A 25631-nucleotide genomic window follows, 5' to 3' on the forward strand; every position below is an offset into this window, starting at 1 on the left:
GCTGTCAGCAATATAACCAAAACAGATTAGTCTTGGAACTAAAACTGATGAGGCACAACTGGAGCGTTTACGAGACGTCTAGCCGAATGACATCAATACCGACAAGTTACAAACTTATACCTAAACACAATTATTACCGAATCCCCGCCTTATCAGACTTACCGAAAAGCCACCTAAACTCACTCAAACTTTATTAAATTCGCAAACAATTTTAAGACATCGGAGTGCCATTTATTAAGTTCTCAAAAGCATTTTCGAATCACCTCAATAAGCTCTTCTCAAAGTCGTCCACGCGGTCTTGTTTCGTTCCATAAAAGTGTATAAAACGTAGAAGTATACGGCGCCAGCGATGAAGACGAATCCGGAGACTTTGTGGGACTCGTTTGCGGCTGTCATGATGAAGCAGGAACAGAGGAACAGGCCCATGATGGCGATGTGGAAGTAGAAGTACCAGTAGTGATATTTAAGGAGTGGGTGTCTCCGTTTGAGGAAACTGATGATGAAGATTGAAGTAGCCACGAAGAGCTGTACGTACAGAAGTCCGAATACAAATTCCACGACAAGGCTGGTCGTGTTTTCAACATTTGGTTCAAGAGTCCCTGTGACTGTTGCTAGGAGGAGAGCAGCAAAGAACACCATCGGTAGAACAGCTGATAAAGCTATTAACATAAATGTTCTTCGTATCTGGTCGCATTGAGAACAAGGTATGTCTTCTGTGTCTTCAACTATAATAGTCATAGCGCTTAGATAGAATCCGTTTATTTTCAAGTGAGTGAAGATTGAAATCTGCTGACGTGCAATAAAAACCTGACGTTTATGACTGACAGCTGACTTTAAGAATAAAGTTGCAATAAAATAAGATATTACCAAGATTAGGCCATATAATAACTCTTTTGTGAATTTATAGTGTATTTCGCTGTATATAAAATAACTAGCTGACCCGCGCAACTTCGCTTGCGTCACATAATTTTCCCCGCTTTTGTAACATTTTTCGTTGCTACTCCACTCCTAATGGCCGTAGCGTGATGTTATACAGCCTATAACCTTCCTCGATAAAGGGGCTATCTAACACTGAAAGAATTTTTCAAATCAGACCAGTAGATCCTGAGATTAGCGCGTTCAAACAAACAAACAAACAATCAAACAAACAAACAAACTCTTCCGCTTTATAATATTAGTATAGATTATTTGGACCAAACTAAGAAACTTTAAATATTTACGATTTTAGTGATAGAAGAGTGTTCCAGTAATTATACCATTAAGTAGTCTTATTTCAATAGCGTTTAGTTAGGCCTCAAAAGCTACAACATAGTATGTGCAATACAATGCTAACGAAAACGTTACTGTTTACGAAATATTCCGACCAAAATTGAGCTACCTTATTTGCTGTACGACAAGGGATTTGCAAACAATCCAGATTTGCAACCGCAAATCAACATTGTTTTATTCGATAATATTGTCATTTTAACTAGCTAAAATACGATAAACGATTATATCAATCGTATAAAACAATAATAAAATAAACTATCTGCTGCCTGCAAATTCATTTTCACAATTATATCTGGTAACGAACAAAAATTGTCTTTAAGTATATATATCAGCTTAGCCTTTCTTCCAAGCTATGTTGGAGTCGGCTTCCAGTCTCACCGGATGCAGCTGAATACAAGTGTTTTTACGTGGAGCGACTGCCTATCTGACCTCCACAACCCAGTTACCTGGGATAACACAATACCCTTCGGTAAGACTGGTTGTCAGACTTTCAAGCTGCTGACTACTGTTAACGACTGTCAAAGATCTTCGAAAATGACAGCCGGGACCCACAATTTAACGTGCCTTCCGAAACACGGAGGAACTCGATAAGTATAAGATGGTCACCCATCCACAAATCAACCTCGGCAAGCATGGCTTAACCTCAGAGATCGATCCGCGCGGCTGTTGTTAACTAAGCCACGAGCTCCTCCTTGTCTTTAAGTACTATTCTTATAAAAAGCAGAGGATATATTAGTTCTCAAAATTAGAGCAATATTTTCAGATTTTTATCTATTGCATCTAACAAATGTAAAGAAAAGGAAAGGACCTAAAGTACCTCCCTGTGGCACACCCAAACCAAAAATTGAAGCAAACAAAATTGTGTAACGAAAATTTCATCTCAGAAAATGCAATCTTAGCTATCAAATGCTATCGCTAGACGGACAGGCGAGCTATCCGTCTATTACATAGCATACATTACCCCTTGCTGACAGAACATTTATAACGTAGTAACACTATCAATTTTCTCAGCGTATTGCAGCGTGTATGGCGTTTCGTAATGACATTGACCGAGTTCGGTGAAAATATTTTTAAGAGATGTGGTGCATTTGAGAATCGTGCAAATAAAATTTAACCTTGAAAATTGACTCTAAAGTGGTTGTAAAAGTAAAAGGGCAAGCTATAGTTATTATATTATAAGTTTTACTACAGTAATTCAGCGACATTTCGTATTGAGTTAAATGAAATTAAAATGCGTTATCTAAAAATATTAATGTACGCGAAAATAAAAGTTATTCAAGCAGATCTAAGCATCTAGTTAGGTATTTCAATCTACAACATCTGACTATAAAATGAATAAAGCCAGTTTAGCACCCGTTTTATATCACACAAACCGCTATAACGTATTTTCCAGCAAATATAACTAAATTTAATTATAGCGACGGAACTTTAGTAAACATAAAATAATTTACCGACCACTATCAGCCTCGTAATGTTATCTAAATTACTCTAATCTTAAAGGGGATGGAGATTACCTACCCCTATATTACGCCTCCCTTAATACCTAAAAAATACGGTTATTGGCTCTGAAAATATATTGGTAGGAGATGATTTATCATTTTGGGTAAATTGTGTATTTAAAGAAAATGTTTATGCTTTCGTTTAGGCGTCTCCCGGGTGCAATAGAATTTACCATAATAATTACTACCATAGCTGGAACAGTCATTATGTAAGCAAAACAGCCGCACGTTGAAACAATTAAAACGATTCTAGTTTTTCATGCTACAGATTCAATAAAACTTTATCTAATTTCTACAATTCTGATCTGATTTACTTTGTCTAAATGTCCCTTTACTTAATTAAAATTCCAATCATGTCCATGAAAATATTTATGATTTCGAGTTAGGATTGTAAAGCGTGGTTTTATCGCTGTGACTTTAAATTTTACAACTTTCAATATGCGTGCCGACATAAAAACGAGTAGGAGCTGAACGGGTAAAGGAACGTGACTGACTTCTCCTTGCCGAATAACGTTAGCATCTTGCGTTCTTGCTATTTATTGCTTTTGTTTTAATGTCAGGCGCTTTGATTTATTTCTCTTCTTGCTGTCTTACTACAGAAATGTTACTATTATAGCTTTCGCAACTGTAAATTTAGTACTTGTAGACTAAGTTTTGCGTTCTATTTCCCGTGTTATCCTAGTCTTTCTTATATATAAACATATATTTATATGTAACACATCTCTATTGTTACTTACTCAAAAGATGTTTTAAATCTTGTATTGTTTGTTTCATAAACAACAAACAAATACCTTGCCTACCTTTATCATATCCTATAGATAAAGAACATCAATCTCGTAATAACACTAAGCCTAAAGATAAAACTCAGGACGGCCATTGTCCACGTGAAACGGTAGGCTTACGACGAGTTTTGTTGACACTCTTCCCTTTACATCATTCCTTTATCGGTCCTTAGGCTTTCACATTTTAAGGGTATTTTTCCCAACATGCGACGAAGCAAGCGTGTATCGACATTCTGTCGCGTCAAGTGTTTAACAAAATAAATGATGTAATATCTTACGACGGCGTATGGCATCTGACTTGTGTGCTCAGCTTTAGGAGATTAACTTTAAAACATTTTGTATGAAGACGTTACGATCGATTGACTGATGTGTTAAGTCATTTTTGGCGTTTATAAATCTTGTTCTACAGTGTTTCGGTTCAACTTATGCTGATTAAAAGGCAGAATAAGTCGATAAAGGAGAAGCAGGGCGATGAGTTGATTACCAGTAATGACTAGTCAAAAACAACAAAGGCCATCGGGCGGCTTGAACAACTTTGACACTAGGTATACTACTAGCCATACGATAAGAAGAAGACTGGTAGCTAAAAGCTTATTTAACTAACTAAAGATACTGTGAAGCAAAAGCACAGGTGCTTCGAATGCAGTAGACCTTAGAGTAGAGTAGATCTACTGAAATAAAGTACAGTGTAATCAAACTTTATATAATATCTAAAATTAAATATTTATAATGAATCACTAAATTAATATGGTTACCTGCAATTATAACAAAGAAATAAATTAATAAAACCGTTAAAATTATCAACGTTTCGAGTTTTACGGTTCCTCGCACACTTTCGCAACCTACAAAATATATATGTCTCGCAAATTCACTCCGCCGGTTTATCCAAATGTACATGTAGAGTTAACAAGCACGCACAGTCTCAACGGTGCTTGCATGTGACGTTTAAGACGCTAGTGCATGACATTTTCATTTTAGATGTATGTTTCTATGAAAATTCACTAAACTTCCTCAGAGACTTGAATGCAGTGAGTGAATTTAAATTATTTAACGTCTTACTAACAAATGTCGTATAAGCTCAAGGGGCTATCACGTATTTCAGTTGACAACGATTTGAAAGTCACTATTCTGTACATTATTTTCCCCCTTATATAAGAGTGATTAACATTTTACGTCGAAGCACCAATGTCCTGAATAGTGACCATCAATTTGACGTACAATAGTTGTAAACTGAAATATAAGCGGGATAAGCCCACTGATAAGTTATGCAGTGTTTTGTCTTTTTCACATATAAACAGCTCACTTGGTATAGTGTTTTGTCTTTTTCACTCATTAACTGTTTCAAATTTGATTGATAGTGGCAAAACTCGACTGTATAATCTTAGCTTACGTTTACGACGTTTATTATAAATATAGTTAGTATTTATGCTGTACCTAGTAGTGTTAATTGGAGCATTTAATTTTGTTTTTACGGATCGATCTAAGATTATAGTTTTTTTTTTTTTTTTTAATAATAAAATAATCTTTATTTGTAAAAATATAAGTACAATACATATACACATATTACATTTTGGACTTAGCACTAAAATATAGTATTACAATTTTATCTCTGGGCCCCACACTAGGATTCCCTGTGTCGTGGGCTTAGTTTATCAGTTATCTTTCATTTATTCGCATGCAAACTTTTCTGACCATAAATTGTCTACTATTATCTGTCTATGATAGTACATTTATTATCTTATAATTATTTAATGATTTATGGTGTTTATTTCACTATTTTACAGTAGTTGTAAGAAAAGTTGTTGATATCAATCCTTTTTCATTTCATACGCACAGGACAATTTTTAAGGCATTAGAACCTTAAACGTAAAATTTTCTAATGCCATGCCAACCGGCCTTTCCACTAGTTAAATGCTCGATTGGATTGTAAAATTATACAATATTTACAAATACTAATTATAATACGAGTATCTGCTTTGAGCCTAGTTGTCTATTTTTCTGTATACAGTACAAACTCTGCTTAGTCTGGAATCAAATCACCGTGTGTAAGTTGTCCAATGATATTTATTTATAATTATTTTTATTTGCATAAAAATAGCCAATGCTCAATCTCCATCTATTAATCTTAGCATTTTTATTCAAATATAATTTTTCAGACTGAAATGTATTGAACGTGGGTCGGAGGGCTCGAGGGGCAACATCTATCATGATGAGGGAGGGGCAGGTCATAGGCGAAGTCATCCCTCAATGTATTTACCTTTACCTACATTATGTTATGAAAATGGTTGGGGGTGATTTTTGGGAAGGGGTGGCTAAAGGGTGTGTTATAGATACGGTGGTTCGTGGAAGAGAGTATTATTTCCCAAAATCAAATGGGTGGTAAGGCTTGCTATACACATACTCGGGTCTGATCGTCACCATTTGGTTTAAACATTTAGGTGCGACGATGTCGAGCGGCATTTTTCCCGAACATTCTATTTTGCCGCCCGGCCAGGCCGATTGATTCAGAACCGAATATGTGTGTAGCAAGCCTAAGAAAGAATAGACAAGATGTAAGGCTACGTACATAATATCAATAGGCACCCAATTTCGTCCCCTATAATGGTAGTACCATATAACTGGGCTAAAATTACTGATATTAAACCTGCATTAAAAAATGTACACGTCTCTAACAGAAAAACTAAAGCTTGACTCGGGAATCAAATTTGAGACATCGTAATGCACGGGGGCAGTTTACGGTAGGTATGCTAAAAGACAGATCCGTCACCCTGCACGTCCTGGCCTTAATTCGGTAGTTAAGTTTATGGATTTTCGTTAAAGTTAACAGAGTCTTTAAATAGTAATTAATCTTAACCACTTGCAGTTTTATGTATACCTACTGTTCTTTAAAAACATACTCCATTTGCATTCGCCATCAACCCAATCAGCACTCAAAGATGTTCAAGACTGTTATGTGATTAGTCGATAGAAGACAGAACTGACAACAACTAAAGAAACACCCGAAACCTCTCAACCAGCCATTATCACAATGAGGAGTGACTGTAGAGCTTTAAATTGTCAACCAATTTACTTTTACTTTACCTTTGTCTCCAATGACTGCCTCCGTGGCGCAGTGGTTTAGGTCGCGACGCCGATACCACTGCAACGGGAGGTCGTGGGTTCGATTCCCACACGGAACAATTATTTGTGCGATCCACAAATAATTGTTTCGGGTCTGGTTGTGCTTTGTGTCCGTTGTTTGTATGTTTGTAAAAGTCCCCGCGACACAAGAGCCATTCTTAGTGCGGGAGTTGTCTTTTAAAAAAATAAATAAAATAAAATAAATAAAACTACTCAAAAGAACAATTCAAAAACCAAAATCCCAACATTTATCATTGAAACACACTACCTACCACCATTTACTAGTAATCTCTTATAACGAGAATACGTCACGATTAACTGAGAACAGCCCCCATACGTCACACTAGTGCTGGGACGCGCCGGGACAGGTGGCAATTACCCCGGGAACGGGATTCCCGGTCTCACTACGCCCCAATCGCATTGTCCTCGACCGAATCCCACTTTTCAATGCAGTTTTACGGTCGATTGCCTCGATCCCTATCTCTAATCGACGTTATTAAACTTTTAAATTTGGTTCAACAAAATTTAAATAATGAAAGCTTACGTTGAATTTTGAAGCGATTTTACAGTAAGGGATTTGCGTTACGTTAATTGATTCGAATGTTTTAAGGCTTTAATTATAAATATTATTAATCCTATCAGATTTAATATATAATTACATAAGTAATAAATAATTTTATCCCAATCTGGATTCAAGAGATAGATGCAAATTGCTTCAGATTATGAACAATTACAGACAATTATCTTTCGTTATTTCGTATTTCTATTCGGTATTATCGTTTCGAATAACTTCGCTTATCGTTATTTAATAAAGCTAATAATAATATTATACACCCAATCTTTTCAAAAATTATCAAAATACTTACCTTTAAAATAAAACAAACGTTACTTTTTAACACTAAAAAGTACCACACACAGTTTACAAACCTAATCTTTTAACATGCACTGAATCTCATTACTTGCGATAAGCAGCTTCAGTGTTATACACAAATACCACAATTTGTAATTCAAATCGCAACTAAGCTCTTAGTATTATCACGCCTGTGTTCCTGAGGTTTAAGCTAGAAATATATTACTCTAGCTTTATATAAAAAACTATATTTCCAGTGCGACTTTGTCCGCATGAAAAAAAGTCGATGTAAAAATTATCCCATGAATTAATCCAGATTATGAACCTTTCTGTGTTATTTTGCATTTAAGCATTTGGTATTTTTTTTAAAAGTACCGAACATATTTAAGTCATAGGAAACTTTCGAATTTATAATACTAACTGCTAGCGATTTTGTCCATGTTGACTTTATTTTGAGTCTATGTATTATTCTGGTACATAAGCTACAATACAAAAAAGTTCAGTCAAAATCCGTTTAGTACTTTTGACGTGATTGAGTAACAAACAGCCTAAAATCCATTTATAATTTTATAAGGATAAAATATTTTATTTTTAAATATAACAATATTTATTTTCATGCTCACGCCACGTAAATGAGTACAAACATTTTACGTCATTACGAACCCATTGAAACACGTAACGGAAAGGGAAAACGGAATCACGTCCAACATGTTTCATCACGTTGTAAAAGTAAAAAGAATCTGTGAGTATAATTGAACTCGTATTAAATATCCACGCACGTGACGTGACAAATTTGGAATTTACTCAATTCTATGAAACTGGCTACTTTATAATAAGTTCTCAATAGAAAACTAAGTAGATACACTGCTGGATAATAAACTTACTGCATGAGTAGTATGTACTCATATTATAAATGCAAAAGTTTGTTTGTCTTTTTACGGCGTCGCGTATAAACGGAAAAATGTAAATTAAAAATAGAATGATAAATTATATTATGCCCCGGTAAGGACATAGGGTACTATTTTAACAAAAAAAGCGGACATAAGCCAGTAACTTACAGAAAAAAATGAATAAATCATTAAATCTTTTTCATCCATTCAAATCTTAAAATAATCATAACGGCAAAAATGTCCCGTTCGAGCGTTCCCGGCAATCACATCCCACCACTACGTCTCACACTACTTAATTATTAAACCGTAATCCCCGATACAGGAAGCTCGCCTGTCTGCCTTAAGCTAAGGATTAGCGACAAAGGAATGACTCAACTATTCACCTGTCAAACTATCATTATTTATTACGCTGGAGTAAAGTATTGTGTACCGGGGTGCAGGAAAATGCTATTTATTTTACCTGCGACGGTAGTACAGTAATAAACATAAATATTACAAATAAAAAATCTAGATAGGCTTCGGGATGTGATATAAGAATAAGTTCTTCTGTTGCACGATTCTATACTATCGAGTATCGAGAGTTTGACATTTAAAGTGTACTGAAAAATTAGTTCCCACTTCGCCCGCTAGAGGCGCTGATCAGATTTTCTTACGAAATTTCTCCATAGTTAGCCAATTGTCGATATTTAAAGTCTCAGAGAATTGTGCTATACTTTATAATTTTACTGAAATCTATTCTGCAGAAGCTTTAGAAACGTGACATGTGACATTAAAATGAGTTTTTTTTAATTACCAGTTTTCTTCAACCTTGCGTGAATATTAGTCGTAATAAAATGAAATATGACAAAATGATGATTCATTGCATCGTATTCATACAGAGAAAACAGCTAAGTACGTAGAATGAAAATAACAAGTTCAGCTACCTTATTTATTAGTGTTTATGATGGCTAGATAATAGGGAAATATTCTCGAAGGTCGCCGTATGAAATAATATTGTATTTGCTATCTTTATTACTAGATAAGATATATCACAGATTGAGTGAGTCCGAACTCTAATATTGTATAATAAAAACACTTATTTTATACGCAGGTACACGTTGATTTTGGCAATCACAAAGAAAAACAACGTGGAACTAAAGAATACCTTTTTTAGAAACATTTTTATTTATATAATTTTTAAAGGTATAATTGTTGACCGTGAGCATTGCTACGATGCACTTATAGTGTGTATGATGAATCTGATAAATTCAAAAGAATCTTACTGGACACTCCAGCAAGAGTTATGAAAGCCATATTTTTTATGATAAAACCTTATATTGGTATCGGGCACGTTACTTAAGAATTAAAGCCTTGGAAAAAACCCAAACTTTTTATTCCATTGTTTGCTTAACGTTGTTGACACAATGTCCTAATGGATAGGTAACTAAAAATCAATTTGGTATTCTCAAAATTAAGTAACTTTCCATTACTTTATAAGGCTTACTCTTTGTTACTCTTACTTAAGTACTCCTTAACTAAGTTAATATAATCTATCATTTTAAAATCGCTACCTCGGAAAGTTTTCGCAGTACACCAATAAGCTTTTATATGTTTAATCAAGCCTGGAATTAGATTTCTTCGCCAATAAAAGATTTACTGGAGCGAAGAAAGTAGAACCTTTTGTCTTGAGAATGAGAAATATATATATTTTTTAGGCCATTCTCTTAAAAAATGGCGGCTTATTTTTTCAATTTTCAATTCGTTAGTTATTGAAGACACCTGCGTTAATATTTTGCTAAATTACGCAGTATTATTTCTGTTGATCGATAAGTAAATTGCTGGAAAAAATTGTTATGTTTTATTGTTTATATAGCATCGATGACGCAGTAATATAAAAGGATAATAAGTTCTTTGTTATTTAAATCTATAACGTAAATAGGTAATAATGTTCGATTAACTTCGCCTTTTTGTTCTACTGTAGGGCAGTGCCTTTTGAAAGCAAAGTGACTGATTTGTGAGGACAACAACTTGATTGACATTACATGTCTGTTGTTGAATCATAGGTACATAATAACTGGTTACTTGCAAAGTTGACAACGATAGCGCGATTCTCTCCTGTAGTATCGACAACCGGCTGGCTTAGAGAATTGGTGTATGAAGATCTAATCAGTGCTTCTAACGGGCGCAGGAACTATTTTTATGGTACTTTTTGATTGTCAAACTCTTGATAATGACTATATCGCGCTATGTTGAATACTCGAGAGTAAAAAAAAGAAAAAGCACAAATAGTGTTTAACCTTTAAAATAAACTCCCAGGCAATAATATTGACAAAAATATTTTCTAAAGGGCTTAAGTTATAAAGATTTTTATACAATAAACTTCAATTCAAAAGTACCCAACACTAAAGTTTTTAAATCCCAAATCTATAATTTTTCCTGTAGAAAGATTTAACCACAAAATACAATAGAAACTAAATTAAAACCCCAGTTTAGTGGTAAACCTGCAACAGTCAGTCGATAGCAGACCGGGACGTGCTGAACGCAGCTGAGAGCGAGCACGTGACAATACATACCTGGTGTACCTCAACTATACAGTAGCAACCACCGTCTGGAAAATGCCGTGAATTGTACGAATTGTTAGCAAAAGCTAGCTTTTATTGATTGTATTATGGTACAGGTTTTTCCCGAAAGGGATATGAAATAGGGTAAGGTTTGTCAATCGATATAAATGCTTTCTTTGGGCGGCTTGAACAAATTTGACAATAGGTTGACCTTAGTGGCCAACCTAGTGTCAATGCCAATTGGCAAATGCCATACGATAAGGAAGAGTAGGCTACATGAGTATGTTTAAGCAGTATCGTATTTTAAGGAGCTATCCTCGTTTCCCGATTTAGGATGTCTAGCGAGAAATGATTTATTGCTAATTTTCACGTTGAATGACAAACAATATATTAGTCTTCGTTCACGGTCAGTACAATACGCCGAAATATAAAGCAAATACCCAGATAATCGGTTACACCTACCAGACAGAAAAAAGCTTAGTAATTAAGCACTCGTACATATAAACTTATAATTAACTTAACCGTAAACTACTAATTTATTTTATTAACTCTACATTTTGGCGCACCCATGAGCCTATTTACTATAAGCTAAATATTTCTTCCAATATCAACGTGAACATAAAACAGCGTATAAAGTCACAGCTTCAAATCTGACGTCTTCGAGGGTTGATTAATCGCGTTATAAATTGAAAGTGGCCAAATAAATCGGCGACCGTTCCCGAGTATCGTCATCAAAAACTTTACTCGTAACTCATTTGACTTTATTTGTTTCCAACCTATATAATGGTATGTATAGATAAGAGGCATAGACATTTGCATGTAACGTTCTAACGAATTGAGATAATACACTGCGTTTTGTTTTATGAAACGTTTGACGTTTCTAAGTTTGTGTTAGGCAAAATTGTGGAGAAGACCTTTGTAACAGTAGGAAACATCGGTTAACCACAAAATTGTTTTGAACAAGTTGGAAATATTCGTGAATGTAATGCACCATCACGACATGGCAGAAAAACTAGAGCGACAGTCGGCAACTGACTTTAAGTGCCCGAGCGACCCGTGTACTAATACCGTATGCTACATTTCGCACCAACTTATACTTCCCTTCATTTGATGAACATCATATCATATCAAATGTTTGTCTTCAAGAATATTATTCATGTTTTCCACGAGTGTTCTAATGAATATCAACCTTTAGTAGGAGTTCTTTCTGCAGCCATTAAAAGTTTTGATTCATTTAGAAGCGTTACGCTTTACGGAATCCCCCGATTCTGAGTTATCTTTGTCCAATTAAAGGGTTTTGATGTTGTTCTACTTTGTCTTACTGAATGAAAACGTAGTGTAAGAACTTTGCGAAAACTTTGTTTGTTTAAGAAAAAACTTTGAGTGAAGTAATGGACCTTGATACTAACCTTTTTGGAATTTTATTTGATAACTTAAACTATGTACCTGTATATTTTAACTCTAACTACCTATTCTAATTCATTTTTAAAAACTAAACAGGCTCAAATTTACTTTCATATTTTAGTCCTAATAAATTTGAGCATAACAAAAAATAAGATTACTGGTTACGCGGTATAACGATGAAGAATCACTGTCATGGCATCATCACGTTGGGTATAAAATACGTGCCGCACCTGTTTCATTGGTTAAAATAGCGGCACTACTTTGGGCGTACCAGGCCGCTCAAAAGAGCAGTCTAACTAACCCTTTACAAAAATAAGGGTTGATATAATCCAAAAAATTACAGCTCAACAATAAAATGAACTCAACCCAAATTAGGGTCCTTAATTATCGAAACAATTACACCTAAATTACAAGGTTAAAGGTCATTTCAGAGGGCAGCTTAATTTGAAAATAAATAATCCAAATGAAGTTATAACGAAGGTCTACGCCCACTGTCTGGGCTCGTAATGATTTTGTTCTGTTACACTAATTATTGTATCTGTATCGTTAAAATGAATCACAACATTTGGGTTATTTTCCTCCGATGTTGAGTGTGTTAAAACTCATGGTCCTGTCAATAATTAACAAACACATACAATTTGTTTAAATAAGTAGTAAAACTTTTTCTAGAAGAAGGGTAGTCTAAAAAGTTTGGAAAATCCATCTGCAAGACCAAGGCCATACTTTCTTATTGGTCTTTTTAAATGATGGTCATAAGAAGTGTAGAGGGCCAGAACAAATATTTTAACACGTCTTCGTTCAACTACCTTAGTAACGCACTGTATCGAAACAGCAAATAAGTAGAGGTAAAATAATCACAAGGTATCAGTATCTATCAGTTCTAATAATAATACAAAAGCTGACCTTTGTGAAGGTTGGGTTCATAAAGAATTAAGTGTCCTGTTTGATGTCCTCGTGTACAGGAAACACGTGTAATATGGAGACCCATAATTGATTGCCATGTCGACAACATTTCTAAAAAAATATCATACTATAAGCTATACTTTTATAGTATATTTCTTGAATTACATTTTGCAATTTATACATACATGCAAAATAAAATCCGCCACTTTGTCTGTTATGTTTTTATACTTAAGTTGCTAAACCATTATAGATTGAACTTAGCCGCAAGATATACTTTCTATTTATATCTATATCCTGAGGAATGTCTTAAGTCTATTGGTATTTCTGCCACTAACTAAAGATGCCATCTATTTAGCAAAATGAGTACTAATATCTAATGAGAAGCTCAGATTGCGACAAATAAAGCTACAATTGTTCCTGGAGGTAATAGGGCGATATTATCTTATTGTGTGATATTGTGTAATCTTCTTACGAGAATTACACGGCGCGTTGATCATTGACACCGGTGAAATTGTATGCAAATAAAACTGAATGGTGAATTTGTAGGTGCAATTAGATGTGTTATTTTAGACTCAAAACAGCTTCAGCCCACGTTTTGTGCTAGTAAAAATGCGTTTAAATGCGATAAAAGTAGGTATCCCGAAATTAACACACGTTAATGTTTAAGTTCTTTTTTAGATTGATAAACATTATTTTTTATAGTTGTAATCGTAGTGATTACATTTGGTTTTTGTGAGTAACTTGAAAAGTTTGAATAAAAAACAAAGTTTGATTTATTGTATAATATTCTAGATTAGTAAAGAGATGTATGCAAATAATTACACGCTTAAAAAAAACAGATGAGATCGTCAAAAGCCCTGGTACAAACGTACCAACAATACCATGCTTAGCGAGATAACAAAGTGCTTAAGACAAAAATAAAATATTCATGAAAAACCCACATCATCATTTCTGTCACCTACAGTTTCCGGATTCGAGATCGAGATAAGAAAATTTACAACTGATAGACATTTTCAAATAATAAAATACGATATATTTAATCTAACCATAAAGGCTAAGGGATCGTAAAGAAGTAAAGATATATATGAGATACTAGCTGACTCGCGCAACTTCGCTTGCGTCACATAAGAGAGAATAGGGCATAATTTTCTCCGTTTTTGTAACATTTTTCGTTGCTTCGCCGCTCCTAATAGCAGTAGCGTGATGTCATACAGCCTGAAGCCTTCCTCGATAAATGGTCTATTCAATACAAAAGGAATTCAATACGAACTAGTAGTTCCTAAGATTAGCGCGTTCAAACAAACAAACTCATCAGCTTTATAATATTAGTATAGAAGTATAGATAAAGGCTAAGGGATCGTAAAGAAGTAAAGATATATGAGATATAGAAACTTATAAATACTTGTTTGTTGTAAATACTTGCGCAATTGTTGTAACGATGAGAAAGGTCCTGCTTTGTGTAGTGTGTGTGTTGGCGTTAGCTGACACGAGGAGTGTTCGGCAGTCGTCGATTGTAAGTTTTATTAGAGTTCGATTTTACAAGATTGGCTCTTATACCAGTTTTGTTTTGATTGATTATATATAACATATATTGTAATCCAAAATGTAGGAATTTAAAATCTAAAATTTTAGTAAGTCTGATATGAATTCGCGAATAAACTGCTGTAAAGCTTTGAAAGAAATCTTCGAGAGCTTGTATCCTAGAGTAGGATATATCTACTTAAGGGATCAATAAAGTGAAATATATTCTTGATTAATAAACATTCATTTATCTTTTCTAAACTTGATTTTGTAGGCAAAAGTGGTTTACATCTGAACTACAGACAATAAATAATGGACTAAACAAAAATGTGCTTAATAATTTCGTGAGTAACTTCAATTAATAATGAAACAACCATTTATTTCTAAACTAAAGAAAAAGTAATGCAAAGAACAATACGAGCATAATTGTTCATAAATAATAAATAGTAACCCTATTAAATAGCAAATAGTATGCCTAATTCGTAGATATATTAGTGATTACAATTGTTCATAATCTGCTGTTATAATATACGATCACCTTTAAAAGAAACCTGAAGCACAGAGAGAGATAATTTAATATCTATTGGATATAAGCTCATCTTTTTCACACTCATGTCTTTAACCGAGAGTGGCTTTAGACTTGATAGAGTTTTATGATAAGGGTCCTTGATAATTTCATAATGGATAATTAAAATCTAGATTACTGTTGTTTTGATAAGAAGCGCTTTGTATTCTTTAGTAGGTACTAAGAAACTAAATACAGTGGTTGAAGAGATTTACGTGAATAATGGTACTTTTCATAAGCTATACGTTTACTTAAGAAAATAAAAGATACTAAAGCAGCTGTCTTCGTGGAATTCGAGTTTTCGGAAAAGTCTAAATGAACGAATAATATTTTAACGTTCTCTGACTAAGGTCAACCACCTCACAAAATGTAACATTTCCAGGACTTTTCGGTACTAGATAAATATCAAACAATGGAAACAAAAAATTCTGGAAGTTTCACTACTTTTTCCGAATTAATTGACCTTTAACTTGAACTATAGTTAAACCACATAAAAGAGTTTTACTCCGATTGATTGATTCATATTAGTTACTGAGCGGACTTTTCCCAAACAAGGTAGCTTAGCAATCGATGTAATAGAAAAACTATTTGAGTCATTCTATTACTGTGTTTTGATGTAATCCTGCATAGAGCTTGGATTGCCATAGAACTAAAAAAATGTTTTTTTCATTTACCAGGTTCAAAAAATAACATCAGATGGTTTCCCATCAGAGGTCCACCGTGTGACTACCATCGATGGGTACAACTTGGAGATCCACAGAATCCCATATGGAAGAAGTGGCAGCACTGGTCCAAGACCCTTGGTGTTCTTGATGCATGGACTCATGGCTGACTCCATGTCTTTCATCATGTTGGGTCCTGAATTGAGTGTTGGTGAGTATAATCAATTAGTTTTTTGTTGCCAAAATGGCTGCTAACCGAAATATGTAAGATTGATGTTTGCATAACTTTTTTTGGATATATTTTTAACTGAAGAGTCTCCAATCATGGTGGACTCAAGGCATAACCCCTGCTTCAATTCGTGGGAGAGACCCTTGCCCAGCAGTCCGACAGGACTTAATGGGTTAAAAGATTAGCTTCATACAAACTTCTCTTGCAGCCTACAACCTAGCAGACGCCGGCTTCGACGTCTGGATGGGCAACGCTCGAGGAAACTCATTCTCCAGGTCTCACGTCTCTCTAAACCCTGACGGTTTTACCCAGAAATACTCCTTCTTTGACTTCACCTTCGAAGAGATCGCTATCCACGACGTACCTACCATGATGGACTATGCTTTAGAATATACTGGAAATGAGAAACTTCATTACATTGGGCATTCGCAAGGAGGCACAGTGTTTTTAGTGCTAGGTTCTATAAGACCGGAGTATAATGCGAAGATTGCGTCTGCGCATCTGTTAGCTGGTGTTGGGTATATGGACTATTTCCCTAATGAGGAGTTAGCGACTGCTGCGGCTAATGTTGATACTATTTATGTAAGTTTTTTTTAATATTTTAATTAGTTTGTAACACATTTTATTATTTTGAAGTTCATAATCTAAATTTAAAGCTATTTTTTTACATTAATTGTTTAAAAATATAGAATTAGTAAGACCACGAAAATGACCCGTGACTTGATCTGCGACATTATGCCCATAGTGACGAGAAAAAACTGGCAAGTCGAACGAAGTCCGGCAATACTACTGCACTTCACCAAAAATCCCTGGCGACACATTTCATTTGGCCGCTAGTGTATCCCTGGATTTAAAATAAAACAATAATAACTCGTCTAATGTTTTAGAGCTTGGCCCGTTTGATGGGTATTGTGGAACTGTTCCCTGACTTCTTGGCTGACCTCATGTCACCGCAGCAAGGTTATACCATGGCTGACTACTGCACCGGAGATCTACATCAAAGACACATGTGCGAACTGATTGGAGTCAGACATCTTTTGGTGAGTATTCTTTTAACAAGCCAAGTTATTAAGTTACAGTCGTAATCTTCCTTGAATTTTATTATTTTAAATTACCACTATCGATTACCGACAACCGGCTAGCTATCGAAATTTTGACATTTAGAATGTACTGCCAAAATGTTTTCTACGACACCCGTCAGAGGCGCTGATCAGATTTTCATACAAAATTTCTCGATGACAGTTCGGTTGTCGGTAGTCGATAGTAGTAGAGAATCGAGGTACTGTACCTCGATTCTGTACATTCGATACTAACGTCTCGCTATCGAATACCATACATTGCTATCGAGCTACTCGTTAGAAAACCGGCAGCAATCCGGCAGAGAATCGCGACCTATCGAGTATCGAAAACTTGACATTTAAAGTGAGAAAAAGATTCGTCCTGAAAATTTGTTCTTTTAATAAAATTTTATTGGTAATAATTGTGTATAAACTAATTTGAAATATATTATATAGTGGATAAAAAATAATCATGAAAGGTATTATTCTCATAAATAATAATTATAGTCTACTTTAAACGATATTAGTAAATATAAATCAATAATACAAATATTATAATTAATGTTGTTCAACGAAACATTATCAACACAAAAAAAGAATCAGCGTCTTTTTTTTTCTACGTTGAAGCAGGCAAAGGAGACAATACCTTTTCAGCCTCGTTGGCCTCGTCTTCCTAAAATTATCTAATATAAAATATTTAAATAATTTATTAAAATTAAAAATGGAAAGAATATTTTACTCCGAAATTCGAATTTCGAATTGCCCCTAAGTGCGCTCCAGCTAAAAAAAAAATATTTATATAATTTTATTTTATTTTAATGTTTGATGGAAAATGGCGCCATTGAAGAACATAGTTGTTGCGAAAATCCGCTAGGGGCGCTGATCAATTTTTCATACAAAATTTTTCGATAGCGAGTCGGTAGTCGATACTCGATAGTTGTACAGAATCGCGGTACTGATCTGCTACAATTCTACTATTACTGAATCTGCATAAATTGTTCAAAATTGCGGCTATTTACATCATCTCTTCTGACGATCTCCGGTCCTGACAATTAATTTTATTTTAGCAAAGACTAGTTTTTAACATACATATAATAAAAACTAGTTTTTACTGCTTACGAAAAGCGCAGTACACAAGTACTTAATTTAATCCAAAAGACTTCTCTTTTATGACTCACTGCCGGTAAAACACCAAGAAAAGAATTCACATAATCCAAAGAATTTACCGGACTTATAATATTATCGGGATTTCGTCAATCAAACTATCAAATACAGATAGTCATAATAAAATATTATCAAATTTATGATTTAATTTCACACACCTCCACTTATCTTTGACTTACATATTAAAATTTTATAATCAAAGGATCGTATATCAAAATTACTATTGTTATTTCTCCTTTTATCTTTATTAGGCAGGTTTATAACATTTTGTGCTGAATTTTCCTCATGCTTACTGTTATCGAGACTTTAGATGTAGATATATTATTCCTTACCCTATGTAGGGGGTAAATCTATTGTTATTTAGCAACTCCAACCTAATTAATATGTGAGAAATAATTTAGGATTACGCTCAGAAAAACTCTTTCACTATGTTTAATATAGTCAGTTGCAGCTATTTGAATCAGAGAGGTGGGGCCCCAGAACGCTACCTTGCGTCTTCCCATCTTGAGTAAATTTTGGGCAGTTTTACAAATTAATGTTAATGATTTCAGAGAGAAAACTCCTCTTTCATAGATGACTACGTTCCATCAGGAGCATCTCTAAAACAAGCAGCTCACTACGGCCAAAATATCAGAGACAAATCATTCCGTCGCTACCATTTCGGTAGAAGCAGCAACTTACAAACATACGGTTTAGAAGAACCACCAATTTACAATATAAGTCTCATAACTACTGACGTCACAATGCATTATACAGTTAGCGACATTTTATTAGATGAAAGAGATGTCTTAGCAATGGCTGCTGATATGCCTAATACAAGAGTCCGAAAAGTAGCTAGAGAAACCTTTTTACATGAAGATTTCGTTGCTGCCACTGATGCTAAGGAACTAGTCACGGATTATATCATAGGTGCTCTTCTAAGTGCCGTCGATATTGCGTAAGTATTACATATTTATTTGAAAAAGTAGTTATTTGGTTGACAATGTTTTGATGTGATTACTTATCGAAGGTGTGATAATTTTATTGAACCTTTTATGATGTTATTGTGAATTTTGTCTTGTAATGCTTAGAAATTCAGGTTCAAGGTACAAATGTACAAAATAATTGTAATTAAAATTGACTTAGGTACTCGCATTTATGATCAATGCATATGTGAAAGAAAATTCTACAAATATTTTACAAATGCATGCGTGACGAAGGCGTAAGACCTTTTTGTACCCAGTAGCCCTATTTTCTACTACTATCGACTACCGACAACCGGCTAGTCATCGAGAAATTTCTATGTGAAAATCTGATCAGATTACTATTAAACGCAGTAGAGGTGAGGAGACCGGTGGAAAATCTTGGGCTAGACTAACGTGAGAAATAAAAGTGCCAGCTACTTTTATTTCTATTATCAGATACGTCACTATTCAAGACCTACTTAATACCTGTACCCAACAAATTACGTCTCGGTGTTAGAAAGACAATAATCATGTTCTAATAAAATGCTTTAAATTTTCAGGGATGACAACATAGACATAGGAATAGACGACGTGATCGTAGTAGACCATACAACTGCTCCCGATATCATCATTGATGACGTCATCACAGAGGGCACCACTGTCACGCCCGTACCAGGGTCCGCAGCAAGTGCTGTACTTAATATGTATCTAGTACTTTTTAGTTTAGTCTTTTTGTTAAAGAGAATTTTAGAATAAATTTAGTTTAGTTAGTATAAAATTAAATGTACTGTATGCCTGAGATTTCTTTGCAAAAGTTTTTGAAGATATGCAAAGATCCCAACCACTTGTCCAGCGTGGTGGATTCAAGGCTTAACCCTCCCTCATTGTGGGAGGAGACCCTTGCCCAGCAGTGGTACATTGTTGGGCTACATTGTATTTATTTATTGTATAAATGTACATATTGTGATAAATATTGATATTGTATTATAGTAGTATAAGAGTACAGGGAATAAAGAAGTAAATAAACATAAAAATATTTTACAAATCTAGATTTTTATATTCCATACCATATGCATAGTATATAGTCCCCTTCCTCGTTCGGGAGAAGACCCTTGCCTAGCAGAGGGACAGTAATGGGTAAAAAAAAATGCATAGTGAATCTATATATCTATATCTATATAGATATATAAAAATTAATTGCTGTTCGTTAGTCTCGCTAAAACTCGTGGACGTCTGGACCGATTTGGCTAATTTTGGTTTTGAATTATTTATGAAAGTCCAGAGAAGGTGTAAAAGGTGAATAAATTTGAAAATGCGTGGTATTAAATAAAAACAAGAAAGCGTGAGCGGAGCCGCGCGGGTCAGCTGGTAGAAAAATAAGATCTCTGCATCGTAAGTGAAAACGTGACGAATAGTATTCCTTTTTCTACGTCAATGCAATGTCACTGTAGACTTTAAGTGATTGAAACTGCAGTTCTAGGCTTTCATATGATGAACATATTCCACAGCTTGATAGAGCAGTGGCGGAGTGCCTACGCTCCTTTGAAGTTGCTTGTTTTATTGATATCGTAAGCCTAGACATACCAATTAGGTAATGTATTTGTTTGGCCTTCTTTAATATGAACACAGGTAAATTGATGGGGAAAAATAATCAGCATGATTGTAGATTACAACTAGATTAGACCAGGAATGACTTAGGCCTCATTGCATAGAAACAAGGGCAAAGCCAGGAGCAAAATATATTATCTAAGTTTTAGCACAATTCAATAGTCTACGTAAGACTCATCTATACGACAACACAAAGCAGATCTTCTCCAATCTATTCTTATGAAATGTCATCATAAAATTAATTTCCTTATAAGCCGGTGGACACAAATCACTGGAACGGGTTCCAAGTGTCATAAACGAAAGTGTTGCTTCTTCACATTACAATTACAGTAAACATTGAACGAGTAAACAAGAATATAAAACATAAACCAGTAGATTATATTGTAGGTAAATATATTTTGTCTTAGAAACAATATGAAAAAAGACATGAGATAATATTTTTGCTGTAAGAAATCTATATCGTGGAATGGGTACTATTTAGTAGGTTTTATGGAGTATACCTGCTAAACAATTAGATACCTGTAGATAATACAATCATAATCATATCTACACTTTAAGAAGTGCATAACATAGATTTGTTCGATATACAATCAACTATACTTGGTCCAATCCATCGCGTATAAGAGACATTTAAAATTGCTTGACAAGAATTGTGCTTCAGCTAAGGGTTTGTCATTGAAACTTGATCCTCTGATCAACTTTTCCAATGTTTCAATGGCAATCTCTGGCTGATATATATAAGTAAGAAATCACTCCTCAAACCGACAATTATAAACTCTTGGTTTTGTAAAGAATCAAAATAAACCACAAAATATCAACGATTGTCTGAATGCTGCAAACGTGTAGTAGCTTTAGCTAAAATCTGACAGCCATAAATGCAATCAGAACTTCGTACCGATATGTTGCTCGTTGGGTATTATTTCAATTCTACACTTTATATGATATTGCACTAGCTAAATTTAAAAGTAATGCTTCAAATCTCAGTACTCAATTTTTTTCAAATGTTGATCATTTTGCACTTCAAAATACAGTTTCTCGTCATTTTTTCCCCATTACTGAAATACATGGCCCCCCTTAATACGCTCCTAGACACCGATAAGACATATTCGGAGGGTGCCCCTCCCCTAACTCATGTCTTATCATCACATAGCAAGACACTAATTTCCTTCCCTATACTCCCCTTACACATTATTTGTTATCAAAAAAGTGGATCAATATTTTTCGAAAAAAAATATGGGACCAGAATATTTTTCCATATTTTTGCCTTAAGTTGCGAAGTTATAGGTATGCTGGGTAACACGACCTCATAATATAGCACCGTATTAAGAAAAAAACACAATCATAATCACACGCAAAATAACTTAATAACAAGGTTCTAAGTTCTAAACATTCAATCTCCACATTTCTGAAACATGTTTTGTAAAACGTAGGTATTACCTAAATAAGTAGGCACCGATACACTTTTTTTATTTAATTAGTGGGACTATATTTCCAACTAATTGAAAAATCAAAACTACTCATTGATATACAAAAACTTCTTAAATACGGGAGTCAAACCCACAACCTTCGCTCGTAATAGTAGCCTGATAGCATATTGAATTTGATCCTTACACAAACTATTAGTACCGTACACTAAGTACCGTATTCCTGTGCATCAATGCGTATGTACTTGAAACATCAGTTTAATCGTCTTTGGGCAAGCTTAGGGTCATATTGTTAATAACAGCCAATAGATACCGACTGTTACTGAGCCTAGTAATTATTGTTAGCAGTATAGATAGAGTAAATAGATTGTTTGGTGATAATGGTGAATTATAGAAAGTGGATGCTATGACAATAGCAATACAGTAAACACTGAGCTCAATGGTAATAGTTAGTGGGTTGAGCAAGCTTGGCATTAGATGGATAGTTGTATGTTAGCAAAGCCTCTCAGAACTTCGGGAGGCCGGTTAATACTGTTTATAAATCATTGAAGGCCCTGAACTGAAGATAGGGTTGGTTAAAAAAATAATTTGAGCAGTGGCAGAGCAATCCAGCAGTGGGACAATCTAGGCTTATAAAAAAATAAATATCTAGACTAAAAAGACAGGCTTTAGGACGAATAAATGTCTTTGAAAAATACTTTGCGTAGCGGTTCTACGTACTGTCTACGTACCTTAATTATTCATTCACTTGGTCTACGAAGTTGAAGTTAATACATTTATTGACGTGTTTTAAAATATTTTATTAAAACAACCTGTTACTGTATTAATAGCATAATCGAAACAGAATGCGACAAAATTTGAAAAAACAACCCTTTATTAAAAGTTTAAAACAGTAAATGACACAGGCATATTGAAGAACACCCGATATCCCGTGTTACGTAACAGAGGCCGCGGGATAAATCACAAGCGACTTTGACGGACCCGTGTCAAGCCAAATTAATGACGTCACAACTTCCCAAACATTTGTCAGTATGTTTTTGTTGAAAAAAATGTGATATTTTGATATATTGGGGAGCTTTGTAGCCGCCGTTGTTGTGTGATTCGTTATTTTATAAAAGTGTCGAGTTGTAAGCAATGACTGCTAATCAGTTTGTAGGTTTAAATAGCAAATAAGCCTTCGTTACTTTAAATTGTTTGTATTTAATTATTATTTTTTAATAATCAGATACAGTAGGGTTTCAGGTTGGAATCTTGTTGTAATGAAAGTTTCAGGTTAGAAACTTGTAGTAAAAAAGTCTAAATAAAATCAGAAAATAAAATGAAAGGACGTTGAAATTGTAGCGTAGCGCGAATGTCTACTATTGGCAACAACAAGTATCAATAATTTGATATTGAAAATGTACAGAACAATTACTTCCTAATCCTATGGTATGCACTAGAGGCGCTAAACAGGTTTTTATAAAAAAAATACGGTATCTAGCCGTTTGTGGACAAGCGACAATATAAGGAAATTTGCTAGCATTGTGTGATCCTCAGAAAAATAAAGTATAGTACTACTACTACTAGTAATAAGGACATAAAACTATCAAAATAATAAAGGAATATGATAATTAAATCTTATTCTTAATAACTTTTCATAAAGTGAAACCATTGCCAAAACCCACTTTATACAATTGGAGTAGCACGAGAGTCGTTCAGGTGGCTTGCGTTTAACTTCTTATTAAATTCCTTGCCAACAATTTACAGCAATTAAATCAAAAATGTTTGAGGATTATTAGACGTGGTAATTACATTGCGAGGGGATTTTCAAAATCATTTTAATGGGTCTGTTTTGAAATAGGATTGAAATAATTATTATAATTTCTATTATAAGTATTTTTATTGCTATGGAGACTATCTTAGTGCGAAAATTGACACTTATTATGTATTGGTTATATGGCTCGTTATATTTAACAACTTATTTAGCCATTTTTTATATTTTTATATGCAAACTACATATTAATTTTACTGACCTAGCTAGACCTAGTTAAATATTAAAGCTTCAGAAAACAAAAAACATAATTATTCACTTTTTGTTAAAGACAAGGCAAAATCCTAGATAATTAAATAAACTACAAATCTTATAGGTAATAGGCGTGCTATATACCTACCATGTGCACGGCGTAATAATTGCAAGAAGTATTCCCAGTCAACATTACGGTAATTTTACAATGAAAATGACGTAGATGTATATAAGAGCGTAGGGATAATATCAATATACATTTGATTCATTGAATTTTATGCAAAAGATTCAACAGCCAATGCAAAAGTCCATACTACATACTTTTAAACCATGACTCACCTAATATAATTAGTGGTATACTTTGACGACTATTCCTCACATACTGTACAACCGCACATAGCGTGTGCAAGTAATAAACCTCGTTATTTAGGCCACTACGCTTATATTATCAGGTCATGATCGCCATTGTTGACGGTACGTTCAAAAATTTTCACTTTATTACACATTTTCGTTTTAATTGCTCATGTTTTTTGTTAATTAGAGGTTTTTGTAACTGTTTTTAGCTATATGTAGGTATTCAGGAGTATATGCTGTGTTTATTAATCTGGTTACTATAGTTAAAGCTCAGTTTACTTTGGAACTATTTGGAAATACCCGTATATGAGATGTCCTTAGCTACAATTTTTAACATTTCTAGACCGAGTTATGCAATATTATTTTGCCAAAGCTTGATCTTGTGAAGCTTATAATCCTTTACTACTTGACTGCTGGAAAGTTTCTTTTTGTATCTATTGGTAAAAGTTATTTAAAATTCGAGGATCTTTTTAACCCTATATTAAAAACAAAACACTCAATCTACACCAAAAGCCAGGAATAGCCACTAACAGCTAGTAACGTTACTTGAAGCATTACTATTATTTTTCAACAATATCACTGAAAATCCTCTCGTTCCGAGCCATAAAACGTTCAATACATGATAAATATCCTATCGTTACCACACAATGCAGAATTTTACTGGCATTTAGAAAACTTCGCGCCAAAACGGGCGCATCCACGATCAAACGCTGCAACGTACTCAAAGGACAATATTATGTCAATTCTCGCCAACGCAAAGCCATATATCTTCTTCCAAAAGCCAAAGTAGATCCACTCAAATAGAAATTTACATTCTTCTACAAATATAATCCTTATTTCCAA

The 25631-nt window shown here is 34.3% G+C and overlaps 2 protein-coding genes across 5 annotated transcripts in view; one reads left to right on the forward strand and one right to left on the reverse strand.

Moving 5' to 3' along the window:
* Sdc (Syndecan) overlaps window positions 1–25631 on the reverse strand; it is a 311422-nt gene that overhangs the window by 131666 nt on the left and 154125 nt on the right. The window lies entirely within an intron of this gene.
* On the forward strand, window positions 14641–20444 carry LOC142987713 (lipase 3-like). The gene is made up of 6 exons (XM_076136669.1): window positions 14641–14770; window positions 16021–16216; window positions 16443–16816; window positions 17122–17274; window positions 19008–19393; window positions 19961–20444. The coding sequence occupies exons 1-6, from the start codon at window positions 14696–14698 to the stop codon at window positions 20154–20156; spliced, it is 1380 nt and encodes a 459-aa protein (XP_075992784.1). The 5' UTR covers window positions 14641–14695; the 3' UTR covers window positions 20157–20444.

The sequence above is a fragment of the Anticarsia gemmatalis genome, chromosome 1, assembly GCF_050436995.1.
Source record: "Anticarsia gemmatalis isolate Benzon Research Colony breed Stoneville strain chromosome 1, ilAntGemm2 primary, whole genome shotgun sequence".
NCBI classification, from domain to species: domain Eukaryota; kingdom Metazoa; phylum Arthropoda; class Insecta; order Lepidoptera; family Erebidae; genus Anticarsia; species Anticarsia gemmatalis.